We start from the raw sequence: 17,629 nt of genomic DNA on the forward strand, positions 1-17,629 counted from the left end.
GGTATGCAGCTGCAAAGGCCATGAGGATCTAAATCCAGACTCCAACAAACTAAAGTAGACCCTTGCCACAGGCCCCAACAGACGTGTCTTCTCCCATCAGATGCCTTTGGTGGAACACAGCAGCCACTCTCAAGAGCAACAAGGAATTCCCTAGTAACAGACCAATGTCTTGATGGTATATTTCTTTATCCACATCCGTCCCCACATTCAGAAACACTGAATGTTCACTACCAAGATGGACCACTCTGAAATCTGTATATTAATTTTCAATCTGTTTGCTGACTGTTTGCCCTAAACTCCTCTCTCCCTTGCAGGCTGCTAGCATCACTCTTCCTGCATTTCACCTTGTTTCCCTTCTCAGGGCATTAAAACAAATAAAGGTACAAGACAAAATGACAAATCATCCATTTCTTCTACTAACTCATATTCTAGGCTCTTAACAGTCTAAATGAACACAGAGTACAGGCTGCCCTGTTACTCAAGATAATAGGTTCTTTTCCTTTAAAGGTTCCTACTCGAAGAAAAATCTGTTCATTGTCCAGTCACTGGTTTTAACATTGGTATAAAATCGTGCTATGTTCAAAACACAACCTAATACTGACATACACAATTCTTCAAACAGGCATACCATATCCAGAGTACTATGTTAGCATATTTTGAAATAAACATTCAGACTATTCAGTTTTTACATTTTCTGATGAAATTTTTGTTAGAAGATATATACGGTGTTTTGTTTTTCCAGGAAGAGTTCAGCTCAAAGTAGCCACATCTGCTGCTTGCCCCCACATCAGCCCAGTATGGTGCAGATTCAAAAGTGCCACGTTCCCAGGAGACTTGCTAAGGGCTCACTGGAGACGTACCAAGAATAAATAGTGAGCAGGCAGTAAGTTTTCATCCCAGGAACAGGTAAGTTACGTTCAGCGGTCTAGCTAAACTCTTAGCAGCCACTTCTACTGCTTGTGAGACTGCAGAAAAGAGAAACTATGTGATGAAGGATTAGAACTCGCCTCTGAGCAAGAAAAGTCACAGCCATCAACAGCAGTCCTCTGAGCACGTAACGGATGCCCTAACTTAAACCAGCTATTGCCCTAAGGAAACAATTAGGTCTTTCCATTGACTGCACTAAGATTTAGAAAAAGCTCTTCAAAACTATAGGCTTCTGGGCTGAACTCTATTCGAAGTGCTGATATTTAGATGCGAGTTCCTCCCTGCCCTGCAAAGTGTGGCAACTAGTGTAAACCCACTTCAACTCAGCAGTTGGTTTTCAGTGGAATAGGAGGTTGCTACTTTGCTCTATTTTCTGAAAGCAGTACTCCTCCCTCTGTTAATTATTTATTCCTTGGTTTTATATTTGCAACAACAGCTCAAGCACCGTGTTGTGCAAGAACTCTCCCTCCACCATCCCCTACAAAGACTGCAGGGTATGACAGAAAAAGGGACAAAAGTCATTCAACTCTGCCCTTTTCTATAGCACACCCAGCAGGAAGGCTAGGTGTCTGCAGGAAACATCAACTGGCATTCTGTACCAGTAGCTTTCCTAGACACAGTCAGTAACCCAGATTCATAACTTATAATTAAGGACTAGTTTCCTAGACAGGGTCAGTAATCCACAAATAAACCACAAGCAGATTTTTAAATTTAACCTGAAAAGCAAACCACAGTATATGGGAAATGGGAGATGGGGGGGGGGGGGGGGGTGCGCGCGCACGTGTGTGTGTGTGTGTGTGTGTGTGTGTGTATAGCTGTACAATGCAGAAATCATGGGGCAAACAGCTACTAGGCCCATGTAACAGATGTTGGTTACTTCTCAACATACTCAGGATAGCAAATAACTTACTTGGCAGAGGAGAGACAGCTGCCAGAGAAGTTTAGGAGAATGGTCTAAGGACAGACGTGGAAGTCTTTAAAAAGAAAAAAAAAATCCAAAACAAAAACACAAGTGGCCTTCAGAAAACAGATTATTTCCAGTCCTGCTAGGACTCATTTCTCAAGCAGACATCCAAACTGGCAAGTAGCCAAGAAGTTGACCAGGGCTCAAGTTACTGTTACACTATTCAGCCAATTTACAGCTCAGGCACCAGTTTGTCCACCTGGCATAGATGAGATAAGGGATTCCCACATACCTGAGTGAGGCAAAAATAAAGATATGCTAATGTTGGCATTAATGTCAACAGCAAAGCCACTTAAAATAAGTGAGTAACAGGGCTGTAGCTAAGTATCAGGCACCCATCCGTGTGACATCTGTGCTAAGGTCTCAACCAGTTTCCCCAGATTTTATTTGCAACAATTCCTTTTCTGATATTTTAGGGGCAGCTTGTTGCATTCAGATTTCCTGCCATACACCTGCTTGTCTGTAACTGATACAAATACATATTGACGAGTGTCATCCCCCCCACCCAAAAAACCCTAATCTCAATTTCAAGTAGGCATCTGCCATCGTCTACACAATCCAGTCAGTAGAGAGAATTATAATATAATCCCTTAAGGTAGCATTAATTGATCAGTTCTATCCAGTTTTATCTAGTTCTCATTTTCAATTAATCCTATGAGGGTGGGCATATATACACAGAGGGAGAGAATCAGAATCTGCATCTGCTACCAAAGGGAAGTGTTAGCACGCACAAGCACAGTCATGAGATTTATAAAGAGAATCTGTTTGTGCTGAAGATTAGTAGAGTTAAGACATGGTGGAACACAGGACTAGGAATAACACCTTGCTACAGGGATGGAGGGGATCAGAAACATAACAAAACAAGAACAACAACTATATTTTTACTAGTATACAAATGCCAGAAAATCCAGCTAGGGCAAACCCCCAGGATTCCAACTCATGACATACCCAAACGCTGCTAACTTGAGAGGGAATTTTTTTCTTGGCCTGTCACTACAGAGGATGAAGCTGACCAAGAAAGTTAGGAAAATGCAGTTGTTCAATGCACTGCTGAGCTCAACGGTATGCATTTATTTTAACTTTTATTAGTGTTTTCCTTATTTGACCAGTGCTAGATTTGATGTTTATTGTATCTCATAAAAAGGCATCCCAGTCTCCTGGTCACTCAATCTGATCGTACAAACCAGCTTACATGTAATGACTCTAGGGACACAATCAGGCATCTGTAGAACTGAGTCCAAGATAGAAGATGTCAGTTTGGTACAATCTCTCAAGGTGATGGGAAGCAACAGTCTCCTGTTTCCTTGATCTCACTGATCTCAGAACTCTCTCCCACCTACCTGCCCAGAAGCATGATCTCCCTCCCCCACTTTTAAATGAGTAGTTGGGTCAGGTGTCCAGCTTCTCATGCTCTTACTTTCTGCCAGACACTATCTATTACAACTCTTTACAGATGTAACTAGCTATACAAAGTTTTTATATCAACCATGTATACAGTAAAATATATGTCTTAAAATATCACAAAACTGAAATAAAAAGTTGAGGCATAAAATGATGACCATTCCTGACTGAGTCAAAAGCTTTTCAGGAAGGCATTACAAATCAGAGCAGAGGAGCAGAGAGCATGGACAAATTTATTGCACTTTTTTTCGAACTTCCGACTAAGTGTTAAGAGTTATTCAGTGCTTTCAGGAAAATGTCATTGCAGACAATTGCAATGACAGTTATAGAGCAGAATGCGTGTCTACCAAGAGATAATTTGGGCCAAAGCTGCAGTGCTATAAAACATCACCCATATTATCTTGTGCCAGAAGACACACAGAAAAGAGACCGGCCTAGCAAGCAGCTGTTAAGCCAAAAATATCTTAGAGCTGTATTTATTCCAAAAATATTTTCTCTTGGACATAGTCCTTTGGCTCCTCTACCTCTAGTTAAGGGCAGAATTTTATATAAGTAGTCTGTATTTTTCCTGTTCAATCACTACTGCCCAAATATAAATGAGATCTACTATAATATCAGAGAAAATACAAGCTAATGATTTATTAAAACATTTCAACATTAGTATTTTAACCTTAAAAGGTTACTCCTAAAAATCCGATAGAAATCAGAAAGCTACCTAATTTGAAATATGAAATGAGAAGTATTAGATTATCAAGAAATCATATTTGAATTTTTCATTTAATGCCCTTTCTATTCAGCAGTAACTAGTTTTAGTAAAAACAATTGCAAACTGAAAATAAGCATTTCTAGTATGAAAAAGAATATGTGTAGTTACCAGATTAGGAAGGACAACCTAAATCTTGAAGAAACTCTAGGTTTACGCTACTGAATACACTGAAATCTGAGAATGATGATCAAGCCTTCTGTGCATGTGTGTCTTATGCTGTATGGAAGATTATTTCTAACGTGCAAAAGCCTACAGATGAATGCCATTAATATCCTTTCTCTGGTAACTAAACCATGTCTCAGTGCAAAGTTTCATAGTCTTAAAGAAGGGAAGGAAGAGACCATGTACAAATCCATAATAAAATCTTCAGTTTTCAGGTCTCCTAGCTACCAGTGTGGCCAATCAACATATCATCCATAAAATTCAATACGGAAGCAGACTTTTATACTTAATCCTACTAAGACTGTCAAGATTTGCAAATGGACACCCACTTGTAAGATCTGCAATGGCAACTTCAGACTCGAGTAATATAGATAAGTAATAATCTTGCTAATAATATAATTAATTCATATGCTATACAGATACAGATATGAACATTTTATCCAGACACCATATATATGTAAGCAGGTAAAGTTAAGAGTGAACACTATCTTAGAAGAAACATTTAAATAACTGCAACAAAAAAAATTCTTGCAAAGAAGTCAAAGGTATCTTTACTTGAAAAAAAATGAGCAAGCATGTGTACATACATACATACGTACCCATATGTGCATGCATAACAGCTCTTAAAAATAATCCTTAGAAATATTTTATCCGGCTCAGATTCAGGACAACTTCTCTTAGCATTAATTCTTGATAGGTTTGAGTATTACTAAGGACACCAACAGGCTAATTTTTCTTCCAGAAGACAGGAATTTTGTGGCAGTTTTGAAAACTTGGAGGAAGAAACCCTGCTGTGCCTAATTTGGGGGGAGAGCAGGTGACAGACACCAACAACACTGGGCATTTTCCAGGCCTGAGGAATCTCCCATACTCACGTGTACCCATTTCTAGTTGTTTTAGTCTCCCACTACAGCATTTTAACCATGGGCCACATGCTTTCCTTGAAGCTGCTTTCAAAGCCATCATGTTCACTGTCAGTTTAAAGATCAAGGTGGAACCGACAAAGAACTTTGTTCCACACTTCCACTCTCCACGTTATTAACTCTCCACATTGATTTATAAGCACAATCACAAAAAATTCCAAGACTAGTATTTTGGATCCATTCTAGTGACCTGTACCAGGAATTTACAGGCTGGTAAAGTGGACTGTGAATTTTCCTAAAACCAAATATATTTACTTAGCATTCACTTTGATCGTAGGAGGGCTGTTATGTGACTTCACTCAGGAAAAAAGCTTATTGATTGAGGTAAATAACTTGAAGCAAAAAATCTAATTCAAACTATAATCTGTAGGACTAATAGCTCCCACCAGGCTGAAATAAAGACCATATCTATAGCATATTCCAAGGCTTAAACGATGCTGACAGGCATACATCTACTAACAATCTAGCCTGCTTCAGTACCAATAATATCAAAACTTTGGCAGCAGAGATTTCAGCACCAACTATACAACTCGAACCCTGAATATGCCCTTGTATTAGCAGCCTACACAAACTGCATTGCCACATCTTCACTGGTCTTGCTTGCCAAAGTTTCCTAGATTAAACCTACCCTGGTTACGATACGATGCCACGGCTACGTTCCTGAATGCACTGCTGCCACCCTACAAAAGAGCTTAGACTTTTGAATTAACCTAATCATGTGAAAGATATAAACTACTTTTTTTCATTAACTTTTTTTCCCCCATAATCAATTTACCCTGTAAAACACAAGCACAAAAGGTAGGGCAGTGTAGCAACCGACCTCCAAAAGAAGTCACGCTCGACAGCTCCATCTCACAACTTAGCCATTCTACAGTCTAACCTTCTTTTTACACTTAAATTTTATTTATAGTTTTACATGCACCTGCTTGAAAAGAAACTAGTTCTTCAGTTTCAAGCATTCAATACCGTTGTCTCAAACACCGTCAAAATACTTACAAAGAAAAAACTGCATTTCAGAAAGCAGTTTGTTTGCTCCAGCAATGTAGAAGAAACACCTTTTAGATAGCTTTACAAAAAGGACTGCGATGAAGAAAGGCAGCTACTTGCAAGTGTTAGTAATCTGACTACCATATTCAAAGTGGCAAGTTCTTCATAGTAAAAGAAGCAACTCAGTGATAATCTAGTACTTCAGAAAGATCGTAGCAAAAGAGCTAACTTACCTGCTTTGAGTGAAACACTCTCATCCCATCATTTTCTCAGTGTCTTAGATATCTCTTCAATACACAAATCCAGCAGGTATTTATAGATCACTCAGATTCATTATGCAAACAGTATGTATCCTGCTGAATTTAATTAAGAGGGAGGAAATATTTGCAGAAACAAAGATATGGGAATAAAGAAGTTTTCCATGGCCAGTGAATTTACATGCAGCAAGAAATTTTAACTGTCAGAACTTGCTTAGTATTTTAGAAGTATACCTCCTAAACCAAATCTGTGTCATTTAGCCACCTCTAAAGACAGCTCAAGCAAGGGTCAAGCACGTTTCTAGAGAAAGCATTGTAGAAACACACACAAGAGAAGGAAAGGTATAGTACACTCACCAGACGCGTGTTAACAACAGGAAACAGCAATGCCAAGAGGGCCCCATTTAACATATGCATCTGTAACCTTAGAAGAGAGATGAGACATTATTTTCACAGATTGGAAATGAAATGCAAACTTTTTTATGTAGTATGTCATATGTATATGTTATGTATAGTTATGTAGTATTTTATGTAGTATGTCTTTCATAAACGGTAGCAAGAGATCTGAGAAAATTCTGCTGGCTTGAATTTGAATAAAGCCACTGTTAACTGCAATAACCAGGATAAAAACTCTCTTTAAATAAACATTTAAATAATTTCCTGAAGTAGGACTGCTTTCTAGAATGAACTTTGGATTCCTAGAAGGTTTGGACTGCCTGTTCATATTAATCCTGTTCATGGTCCAGGCTGCTAAATGGTTGAAATTGTGCTGTTCATTTTGCTTTCAGAGCTTAAAATAGATATTTGATGAAGTTTTTACTTCCATCCAACTCCATAAACGTACGTGACATCAAACTAAAGCTTCAGGAATTTGGAAGAAGTCTGATTTTTGAGTCACTTAAATAAAAGAAGAATTATATTTGTCAAGATGCAACAGTGAATCCCAAGAGAAGAACAAGGAAAGAAAGTAGTATTTAACTTACAGTGCTGTATTTCGTACAGCTTTCAGTCCTCTCTCCCTGAACCACTGTTGCATCAGGTGCACACAGAAGTAAGGTCAGAACTGTTTAAGTTTACTTTATATAAGAGATAAAGTAAGGCATAAAATTCATTATACAACCACTGCCTGTCATAAACTCTATTAAAAATTACAAAGTTTGTAAGTAACTTGGGGGGGGGAAGAAAAAAGGTATTACAATTCCAAAACAGTTCTTCAAATGTCATTTATACGTCAGGACCTCAGAAAACAGAAAGGCTCATTCTGAAGAAGAACAAATACTGCAGCCTCTGCCCTGCAACCAGGCCTTTGCAAATGCATAGTAACTCCAGGATTTCCTAGACACCAGACTTACTTTGCACGCTCTCTGAGATGAAGAGGCACTAGTACTGTATCTCTGTATTCAGCCTACTCCCTGCCCAAATAAGGAGCAGCAGGGAAACGTTGCAGCCAGACAGTAGCACCTCCAAAACAATTCATGAGGCATGCCCCCAGCATCATATTTTCCAGTCACTGCCTAGACCAAGACAAGAAAGAGATGAGTGAACTGTCATGGTGGCAACTACAGCCATTCCTGATTATCATTCTGTCTGGGAAGTCCCATGACCCTCCCCACAACATGACTAGTGGTACCCCTATCATGCAATGCACGTGAGAGAGCGCCTTTGAGAACAAGAACTCTAAGACCCTATAGGCACAAACCTGTTAAAAGTATGGGCTGTTTACTGGACTCTACTGCACTAGTCCATTAGACCACTTCCTAAAATTAGTAACGATAAGCAATATTATAGAAAAGATTGCACACATTTGAGAAATAGCCAAATCAGTAAGAATTTGCTTTAACTATTTAACTTATCTCCACATTTTAAAAAATAGACCCATACTGTACATATGGCCTTCCATGAAGATCAGCTACTAGTTTTCAGTGAAGATAATCAGAAAGTACAAGGCACATGACATAAATTAAACAAGCCCATAGGTTAATCTGCAGAAGGACACCTGTGCTCTCATCAACTAATGGATGTTGTTAGTGAGACCAAAGCCACCACCAGTACAAAAGAAACAAGGGTAAGTGGACTCAGCACCCACAATTGAAGCCATGATCCTTTTCAAGGTCTCATCTTTCAGTCCAACCAGTATGTCTTTCTAACTAAGGGATGGATGCATATCTTAATATTTTATGACTTAAGCCATGATCAACTTCTAAAGCACATCATGCAAGTAGACAGAAATGTAGCAAGGACAAGGCATTACCTGAGAAGAATCATTGCAACCCGGCACGGAGGACAGGCAAGAAAAAAAATCTGAAACATTAGGAAAAAAAAAAAAAAAGAAAGAAATTAATGATACAATCTTATTTAAACTCTATTTTGTACATCTTTCTTCCCCAGTTTTGTATGTCACAGATCATTTCTAACTAGAAGGACTGTTTTACAGCAGAGCTGCAAAAGACTAAAAATCATGAACAAATTAAAAGGTCTAACATTACCTACATATACAAGGATTTAAGCAGTATGAGCAGCATCTAGGATTCAGCTTCTGCCAGTTCCTAAGAAGCAAGTCAAACTCTAGTCCATTTGAAATTCTGTCATTATTAAATATATATATATATATTTAGATATAGATATATCTAACTCTCTCTCAGGGCTTTTTGTAAAGCAGATTACTGTATTACCAATCACTTAGATCTTCAAGAGCTGGGTCCTGCACTGCTGAGGCAAAGGAGAGCTTTGTCATCATAAATGCTTGGTATTCAGCACAGCAGGGACCTTATCATGACCGGAGGATATCTCAGTATCCGTTCTATGGATAACCTTAGTAGTCATCTTTAAATACGCCTGTTGCCTTATTTCCATAGAGTATTTTTGAAGTACTGTTTAAATTTCACCAGTAATTAACTAGCTATTTCCTAAGATGAAAAGTAACATAATGCAGTGTGAGCAGCATATATCTGTTTCTTTTTATAGGCCAGACTCCTGTCATAAATACAACCTGGTTTAAATCTTTATGTAATAAAATATTGTTGATTAGCAACAGTCTCCCATCCAGCTTTCAAGGATAACCGTCATCCTTTGATACTGTTGTCCAAACCTCTCACAGCAACTTAAAACACTTCATATCAGCAAGTTTTACTCAGAATACAAAGAAAAAAAATGTGCAAGTGTTCAGTGCTAAATCCTCCCCCCCTCCCCCCACCATTTTTCTTTAATATTGCCCACTACTGGGAGGAAAGGGTGGGGGGGAAAATCCTACCTAGTTTAGTCTGCTCTGTGAGAGAAAGTATTTCAGTGAAAAATGGATCATGCTTTTTTCTTTGTTTCTAAAAGAAGTGCACAATAGATTATTTCATTGTCAGGCTACTAGTCAAATCATTAAATCCCTTCAAGTGAGAATATCTGAAGAACATATCTGCTTTGGGGACAAGTTGGATAAATTCAACAAACATATTTCTTTGAAGTGCTACAGGGCCTACCTGGCCAGGTAACTGATAGATGTTCAAATTAATTACTCTCAGGTCATGTACTTGCTACAGCAACAATAGAAAGGTTGAAGCCTGGATCATTCTATTCAGCCCTTGTGTCTAAAGGGGCCTGTTATTACCATATGAATAAATGTGCACATTTCAAATATTTTATTTCCAGTGCAGGTTCCTAATATACAGCCATTTATTTCTCTAATCAACTTGTATGTTTTAATTCAAGTCCATCAGGCTCAATAACAGTTTAGAATGTACACACACTCACAGGAAAAAAAAAAATCTTTTTCCTTAGTCGTACAGAACTCTACAGTCTTCTATTTAAAAAGCAAGGCATTTCAACTCATCAAGGAAGGTTAAAGAGTAAGCAAACACAATGGATGCATGATGACAATCTGCTAGTTGAGGCTTTCTTTGCAAAGGCAAAAAAAAAAAAGTATATACCACAAAATCTTATGTGAGGTCTATATATCACCTTACACATTAAGGCCCATATGGCTTCTGGGAAAAGTGTCCAGCACTTACTAATTACATTTCATTATTCCATCGTTTGATATTTTTGCAACAGACTGTCTACTAACTAGACTAAAGTTCCTTCAGCTGTGGAGTATATCCCTTCTGTGGTGGACCATAAAATTTTCCCTTCTGTGGGGACCATAAAAGTTTTCTGCAGGTCTTTTATAATACCTAGTTTTTCCCATGCTCTTTGTATATATTAGTCAAACTTTTTAAACATTCCATGAGATAAGGCACTTAGAGTCCTACTAGTTTATTTGAAGCTTTAAATTCAGGTATCTTATGATTTCCTTACATTCATAAGTATGACAGAAGAGAGGTGTTACATTAGAAGCATTGTTCATACTTAAATGAAGAAAATTCTACTCCTCCAGTGCATATTTTATTTTTTCTTTTTATCTCCTACATCTTAAAATATATATATTTTTTTTTCTCTGTGTACACAAAATAATCAAAACAGAAATGTGTCTTAATCACACCAGTCATTTATTTTTCTGACTGCAGAGCGCTCCAATTACTGAACAGCAGAGGAAAAACTAGAGTACAACTCTATGTACCAGCTGAATCTTAGTGTACCAGCTGAATCTCACCATTGTGGTGAAACAATAGCAAGTATTTAAAAAGTATGGTCGTAATAGTTACACAGATTGAGACGAACACATCAGCCTAATCAAAAATACTTTACTGCCTCAGAGACAGGCAAAAAAGAGAAAAGGATTCACAGCTGCTCATTTTCAGGTCAGCTCTACAGCAACACACACAGTTTCAGGATTTGTGATGGCAAAAGAAATATTTACTATTTTGAGCATGCAAGTCCCTCTGTTATGAGGGATCTTTCAGAAAAATGTGCTTGACTTCCATTTTTGGAAAGGATAGCAGGGAATTTAACTAGAATGTTTATGTTAAAACTTAAAGACAGTGGAATAGATCTTCAAATGTTTCAGCTTTAGCAATTTAATATCAAGCACTCTCTCTCTAAATACCTACTTTCCATGATAAATAAACCTCACCACCTCTTAAAAGGAATGCTTTACAGACCCCTTGTATCAGATTTACAAAAGATTATTTCACAGAGTACATTTAAACATCAGAGAGCATTATCATTCAGCTCACATAGTAATCAGCAGCCTGAAAATATCTCGTTCACAGCAGACACTCATAAGCTCTAACATACTGAGTGTTCACATACTCATCCCGTAATAATATTACGTTTCACTTTCATACTGGAAACACCATCCTTAGCCTTTAGGTAGAAAACAGCCAAGTCTTATAAACTGAACAATATCATATTAAGTTAGTGACATGGCTGTGAAGAGTACCCAGCTTCTGTTTTCCTGGTGAAACTCTGAAGGTTTTACTTGCTCAGACTAGCAGAGACAATAGCCCCCATCCTAGCTGATACGTTGCAGACACAAGACAACATCTCTTTGAAAGTACACTGAAGGAGGCTCTTCCACACACGTTTTTATCTGATCATCACTGCATACATTCAAGGCAGAATAGCTAAACTTTCAATTTAGAAAAAAGCTAAAGAAACAACCTCAATATCCCTCCTCATTTTGCCAGATGTGTTACCCATTACATTTTCGCATGTTACAAAGGAAAAGAAGGACAAAAGAATTAACTGGAAGCCCAAAATGTACAAAGTAACATTTTAGAGAGGAAAAATAAGCTATAAAACATCCATTGTTTGACATGCTGAATTCTGGGCACAGCACTGCGAGTCAGGATGCTTGAGAGACAGAAAGCAGCGTTTCAATCTTTCACCAGCACAGGATCAGGAGATTCGGAGATTCTTTTCAAGTAATAAACTACAAAGAAATTCAAAACACTGGTAAATCTGCAAACTGAAGTTCACTTCAAGCCTGAGGACCCAGAATAAAACAGAAGTCAGAAAGCCAGTCAAATTCCTAGTTGCTCTGCAAGGCCATAAATATCGTCCATCCCCATGGGAAATATTTCTGGCATGAAGAACTGCACGACCAGCACTCCCTCTACACAAGCCCAAATACAAAGGTCACACCAGAACACATGATGGGTCAGCAGGGCTGTTATAAGTTGTAGACTGTAAGGAAGAGGCAGATTGCACTGCCTAACTATTCGTCTACTGAGAGGAGACCTGAAAGAGACTAAACTCATGGTTGCATTGAACCAACCCAAGAATCAGCCTATTCCACATTCCATTTCTTGAGCCATGCACCAAGAAAGAGGAGAAAGCTCCAAGTGATAGCTGTAGGTCTGGGACAGACTGCAAAGAAGGAAAAGGATATTTTCCCCCCTGCACTAATATGCTTAAAAATTTTCTAGAGTGAACATGTACGTGATCCAGTCATTCAGTATTTGATGGAGTTTCCAAGAAATACCATGTCTGAGTTCCTTAAACATCAGAGATCATTATTTTCTTAAATCTAATTTATTAGTCATCTGCATTACTGTGGTAGGTAGTAGAGCCTGTATGTAAAAGGACTATTCTGAAGACCATATCAAGATAATATTGCATGAGTTCATTCAGGAAAACTCCTGTAATCACAAACAGGATCACGTGAGAGACTACAGAGCTGCACAGGGATCAAAAGACAGAAACATCATGACCTAGAGCAAAACGTTTCTTCCTTTGGACTTAGATGCACTGTTCTCTCTACGAAGTAAACAGAACAAAGTCTATAAGGATTCACACCACTGTTAAGTGAGGTCAATGGAACATTTCTTTCCCTTGTGTATCAATCCTCTCCTCCCATGCAAAAAGCACAGAGAGATGAAAGGCAGTCTTCACTATTCCTATGGTAATGTATGAGAGGAGGCATTCTGTAGGACTTCAAAATTACTTTCAACTCTTCATTTGTCAACTAATCCAAAAGGAATATTTTGCAAAGTATGCCTTCCCTACCTTTAATTTCCTGGCAGCATTGACAAGATAGTGATATGTAGCTATCACAAAGTATTACATTTGCCCTCCACAAATTCCTGCTAAGTTCCTTCCCTTTTAATCACTGGAAGCAAGCATAACCACTCAAAGGAAATAAGGAACTGGGAAAAACAGGTATTTTGTTTTATAAATTCATTTTTAGAAGTCAGAATTTACAAAAAAATTACTCCTTGACATTGCAATAATATCTCTAGGTAGAAGTCAAAAATAACATTCATGGAAAAAAGGCTAGATATCCACTGAAATAAAGTGGTATTTTGCAGCAGGTTTAGGGGCTTTGATTGATTATATCAGTTTTCCTAGGGGCAAAAATATTAAAATGCATCCACATCTCAGAAGTGTGAAAAAAAAAATCTAATATTGGAACAAACACCTAAAATTCACAGAAGACTGCAACTTTATGAAACCACAATGAACTATGTTAACATTAACCTGATGGCTCACTTAATACGAACTAATTTTCTAATCTGCATGCACTATGGTAACCCCAATAGTATTTTCACTTCTTGCACTTTAAAGCATTACTTATGCTGCAATTATCAGATCAATTTTGAGATATCAGAGGTTTCCATTATTTGATTTTTCCAGTTGATACAGAAATAATTTTATTCAAACAATCTTTCACAGTTTGCAAATCTAGACTTCAGCAATGCGCAAGCGCACCAGTATGAGTTGGAAAGAGGTGAAGAACACAGTCAGACACACCTAGTTTTCTATTTCCCATTTAACTGTATTGCCAGATTGGACATGGTAAGAAAGGAAAGGAATTGGGGGGCGGGGGGGAGGTTATTTGTTTGTTTGTTTGTTTTTTAATCCAGCGGTGCCTCTTTAGTACATTTGCTATGAATCACTTTTGGTGGAGGGGAAAAAAAAAGGCCATGATGCAAGCAGATTTTCCTAAATCAGCATTATTACAACCCCAGCATACTCAGATGTTGAGAGAAACTCAAACTTCAAGATGTAAATGTCCCAATACGTTGCCGGGCTACTACCTAGAGTAGCTAAAATTTACTACTTTATTTCTGCAGCTCTTGCATAACTTATGTTTTCCATGTTATGGAAACTATTAGGCTCACTGGCCTCCATAACAGGGTCCGACCCTAGGTTCCTGCTGAGGCAGAAGTTCGAAGTCAGACTGGAGAAAAATAAAATTTAGTGATACACGTGTGGTAATTACAGCTCGAGCTGGGGGCCTCTGAAGAGGGACCCCGAACAAAGAAATCCCCAGGCAATTATACCCTTACAATCTAAATTCCCCACCCCTTAAGCGAGAGTTTGGACCAATAGTAATAGTTAGGTCTGGGTTCTTCCCCTTCTTCCTTGGGCCCCTTCATTGTCTCTAGGCAGGCTGTTTCTTTTCTTATCTTCAAGGTTGGCTACTCCTGCTGTCCATGTAACTTCTTTATCCCTCCAGCTTGAACCGGCTCTGGGGCCCCCTTTTACTTATCTAGGTAAAAATTCACAGCCCGAGGCCTAAGGCTTCAGCAAATTTAGCTACTAATGCTAAGCAAGTTATGCTAAGCAATTAATTCTAGACAGCTTCAGTCCAATATTCTCTAACATCCACTTCATTACCAATACTGACTAATTGATTGCACAGCTATTGTTACCACCTTATGGGCAGCAAGTGTCCTATAGTCCTATGAGCTAACGTTGCATCACTGTTAAGGAATTTACATACCCTACTAATTAAGTTCTGGAACAGCAAGTTAATCGCTGTAAATGCCTTGAATATTTCTGTAAGGAGCTTGGTTTTCCCCTCTTAAAAGGATACCCATCTTCCTTAGACCTCTGGTACAACAAGAAAAAATGTTACCGTTCCTTTTTCAGGAAATACTCTCCAGGAGTGAAAGTAAGAACTAGCTTGATCTGATATAGCCTAGATCAGTTGCCTCAGATCCTTTGCCTTCTGCAAAGGGAGACTGAGAGTAAGAACTACATTGGTTTGATTTTTATTTGTTATTGCTATTAGACAGATGTTTTTATTATGGCAGCTTTTATGAAAGTCTTTTTGACATTCTTTTATTAATTTTTGAGCTTAAATTTTGTAAATTGTCCAGTGTTGAGGCTAGAGCATTAGAGAAATTAAACAGAATAATAAAGGAGTTTGGGAGATGTCAAAAATAATTAGTCTCAGTGAAGGTGACTTCTAGATACATGTACAGGACTATTGGAAAATATAGCTCGTATCACAGATATCACAGTTCAATAATTGTTTATGAGTATTTCCATTATTCCAACAGCTACACAAACTGTAGATTAAAGTGCATCTGCAAGCTAGACACAAGTCATTAAGTTACACAGTGTATCCACAGGCATTCAGCCAGCCCGGTTATTTCATCCCACAGACAAATGTGACACAGGTAACACTGATTTCCTTACCATTCGGCTTTTAAAATTAGAAAGTCAAAATCAAAATTCTGCACAAGCAGTAATTCATTTCTTCAACAACTTCACAAAACACATTTGCATCCCTGAAAAAAGCTTACCTGAAAAACTTACCTGTGAACTACATAGGTCCTTTAGCAATAGCCTGCTTTCATTAAGTTTGGTGAATTGGTAAATTGGTAAATTTTACCACTACTGTCACTGGAAACAGCATTTTCTATTTTTGAAGCAATAATCAGGTAAAGGTAACTAATGAGAGTTTTTATCTTTTGCCTTTCCAAGCAGGAAGTCTGACATTAGTATTTTCATTTGACTTTTGTTTCTTCATAGATTTCAGTTCAGCCAGTTAAAAACTAAATCAGTATTAAAATGTTTATAACAATTCTTGACATTTGTACCCTTGCTATGCACTTTTGGTCCACAACTGACTATATAAAAATACTGCTTTGCAAGTATAAAGCTAAAGCAAACTTCCTGGTAATCACACATGGGCCTTACCTGCATCATAGTGACCACGTGACATGGATTCAGCAGGTAAATGACAGTCTTGGTAGCAAACCTGAACCCCACCTCCAGCCCAAAGACAAGACAGAGAGCCACCAGTAGCAGGCTTTTGCCCAAGCTCTCCTGCTTAGCCTGGGGCTGCTGTAGCAGATGACCCTCCAGCTCCCTGAAATGCAGCTGCCTCAGCTTCCACAAGGACAGAAGGATCTCCACAAAACCCACACTGAGGAAGACCAAGCTCTCCAGCAGACGCTGCTGCCCGGAGAGAAAGGCAGCACACTCTGGCCCTCCATTGCCAGCAAAGTTGGGGTCCACCCCCCCGTACAGCCAGTCCAGGAGGTTACGGAGGCTGTAACGGGACATGGTGGGATAGCGCCTCTTCTCCTCCCCGTCACTATCTGGCAACAGGTAGGAGCAAGATGGAATCAAAGCCAAAATGCTGTCGGGCTGACGAAACACGAAAGGTAAGGACGTCCCCTCTGTAAACTCCTTCCCTCCCGAGCTTCAGGAGAAGCCAGCAGCCCAGCTCAGAGCAGGGCTAAATTTGGGGGTTTCCTCTTGACGCCAGGACGGTAACTGCAAGCAACAGCCTGCAAGGGGAGAGGAGTTACAGGTGAAGGGGGTCACTGAACGGCGCCGCCAGCCCCTCGCCCCCAGACCCACTACCCTCCCACCCCCGCTAACGCCCCTCGCTCTCCCCCGCCTGAACGTTACAGGACTGCCCTTCTCCCCGGCCGGCACCACCACGCGCCCCGCCCCGCGGCCGCCTCTCTCCCCTTACCCGGCCCAACGCCGTCCTGCTCGGCTCGCTCCCCTCGGCCTCGGCCTCGGCCTCCCCCACCTGCGCCCCCCGCCCCTCGGCAGCCCTGCGCGGCCAGCGGCGGCCGCTGACTGGACGCCGAGCGCCCGCGATTGTCCGCCGAGCGCCCGCTGATTGGACGCCGAGCGGCCCCTCGCCCGCGCGCCCAACGGCCGCTGCCCGCGCGCCCAACGGCCCCTCGCCCGCGCGCCGCGGTCGGCGCCCTCAGGGCAGCGGCAGCGGGGGCGGATAGCGGCTCCGTTAGCGAGCGCGGCTCAGAGGCAGGCCCGGCGCCCCCCGCCACGGGGCTGGCCCTGGCGGGCGGGGAAGGAGGAAGCAGTGTTCCCCTCAGCGGCGGCGCCTACAAGCCCGAGCGGCCGGGCTGTGCCCACCGCTACCGCGTCCCGCGGCTCTCCCAGCCCCTTCCCAGTGCCGTAGCATCACCCCGCTGACGTGCCTGACTCGCACCGAAAAATGGACGAGCCCCCGGGATTGGCTGCGCTCGCCCGCCCGCTCCTCCCTCCGCCGCGGCTGCTCCCGCCTCTCGCGGCTGCCTCCCCCGCCGCTCTCCTTCGCTGCTACTTCTTCCTCTTCGTCCTCTGCTAGGTGCCTCTCGCTCGCCTTTCTCTCTTGTTT

At 40.4% G+C, this 17,629-nt stretch overlaps 1 protein-coding gene across 1 annotated transcript in view; it reads right to left on the reverse strand.

Moving 5' to 3' along the window:
- The window catches only part of LOC136996588 (transmembrane protein 164-like), a 32,707-nt gene extending 16,062 nt beyond the window's left edge, over positions 1-16,645 (reverse strand). Inside the window, exons 1-3 of the mRNA XM_067317485.1 lie at positions 16,189-16,645; positions 8,639-8,688; positions 6,745-6,811 (exon numbers count right to left, since the gene is read on the reverse strand). Coding sequence (XP_067173586.1) covers positions 6,745-6,811; positions 8,639-8,688; positions 16,189-16,557 — 486 coding nt within the window. The 5' untranslated portion in view covers positions 16,558-16,645. The remainder of the gene's footprint in view (positions 1-6,744; positions 6,812-8,638; positions 8,689-16,188) is intronic.
- Between the last annotated feature and the right edge of the window lie 984 nt (positions 16,646-17,629).

Source organism: Apteryx mantelli, unplaced genomic scaffold (genome assembly GCF_036417845.1).
Source record: "Apteryx mantelli isolate bAptMan1 unplaced genomic scaffold, bAptMan1.hap1 HAP1_SCAFFOLD_49, whole genome shotgun sequence".
NCBI classification, from domain to species: Eukaryota; Metazoa; Chordata; class Aves; order Apterygiformes; family Apterygidae; genus Apteryx; species Apteryx mantelli.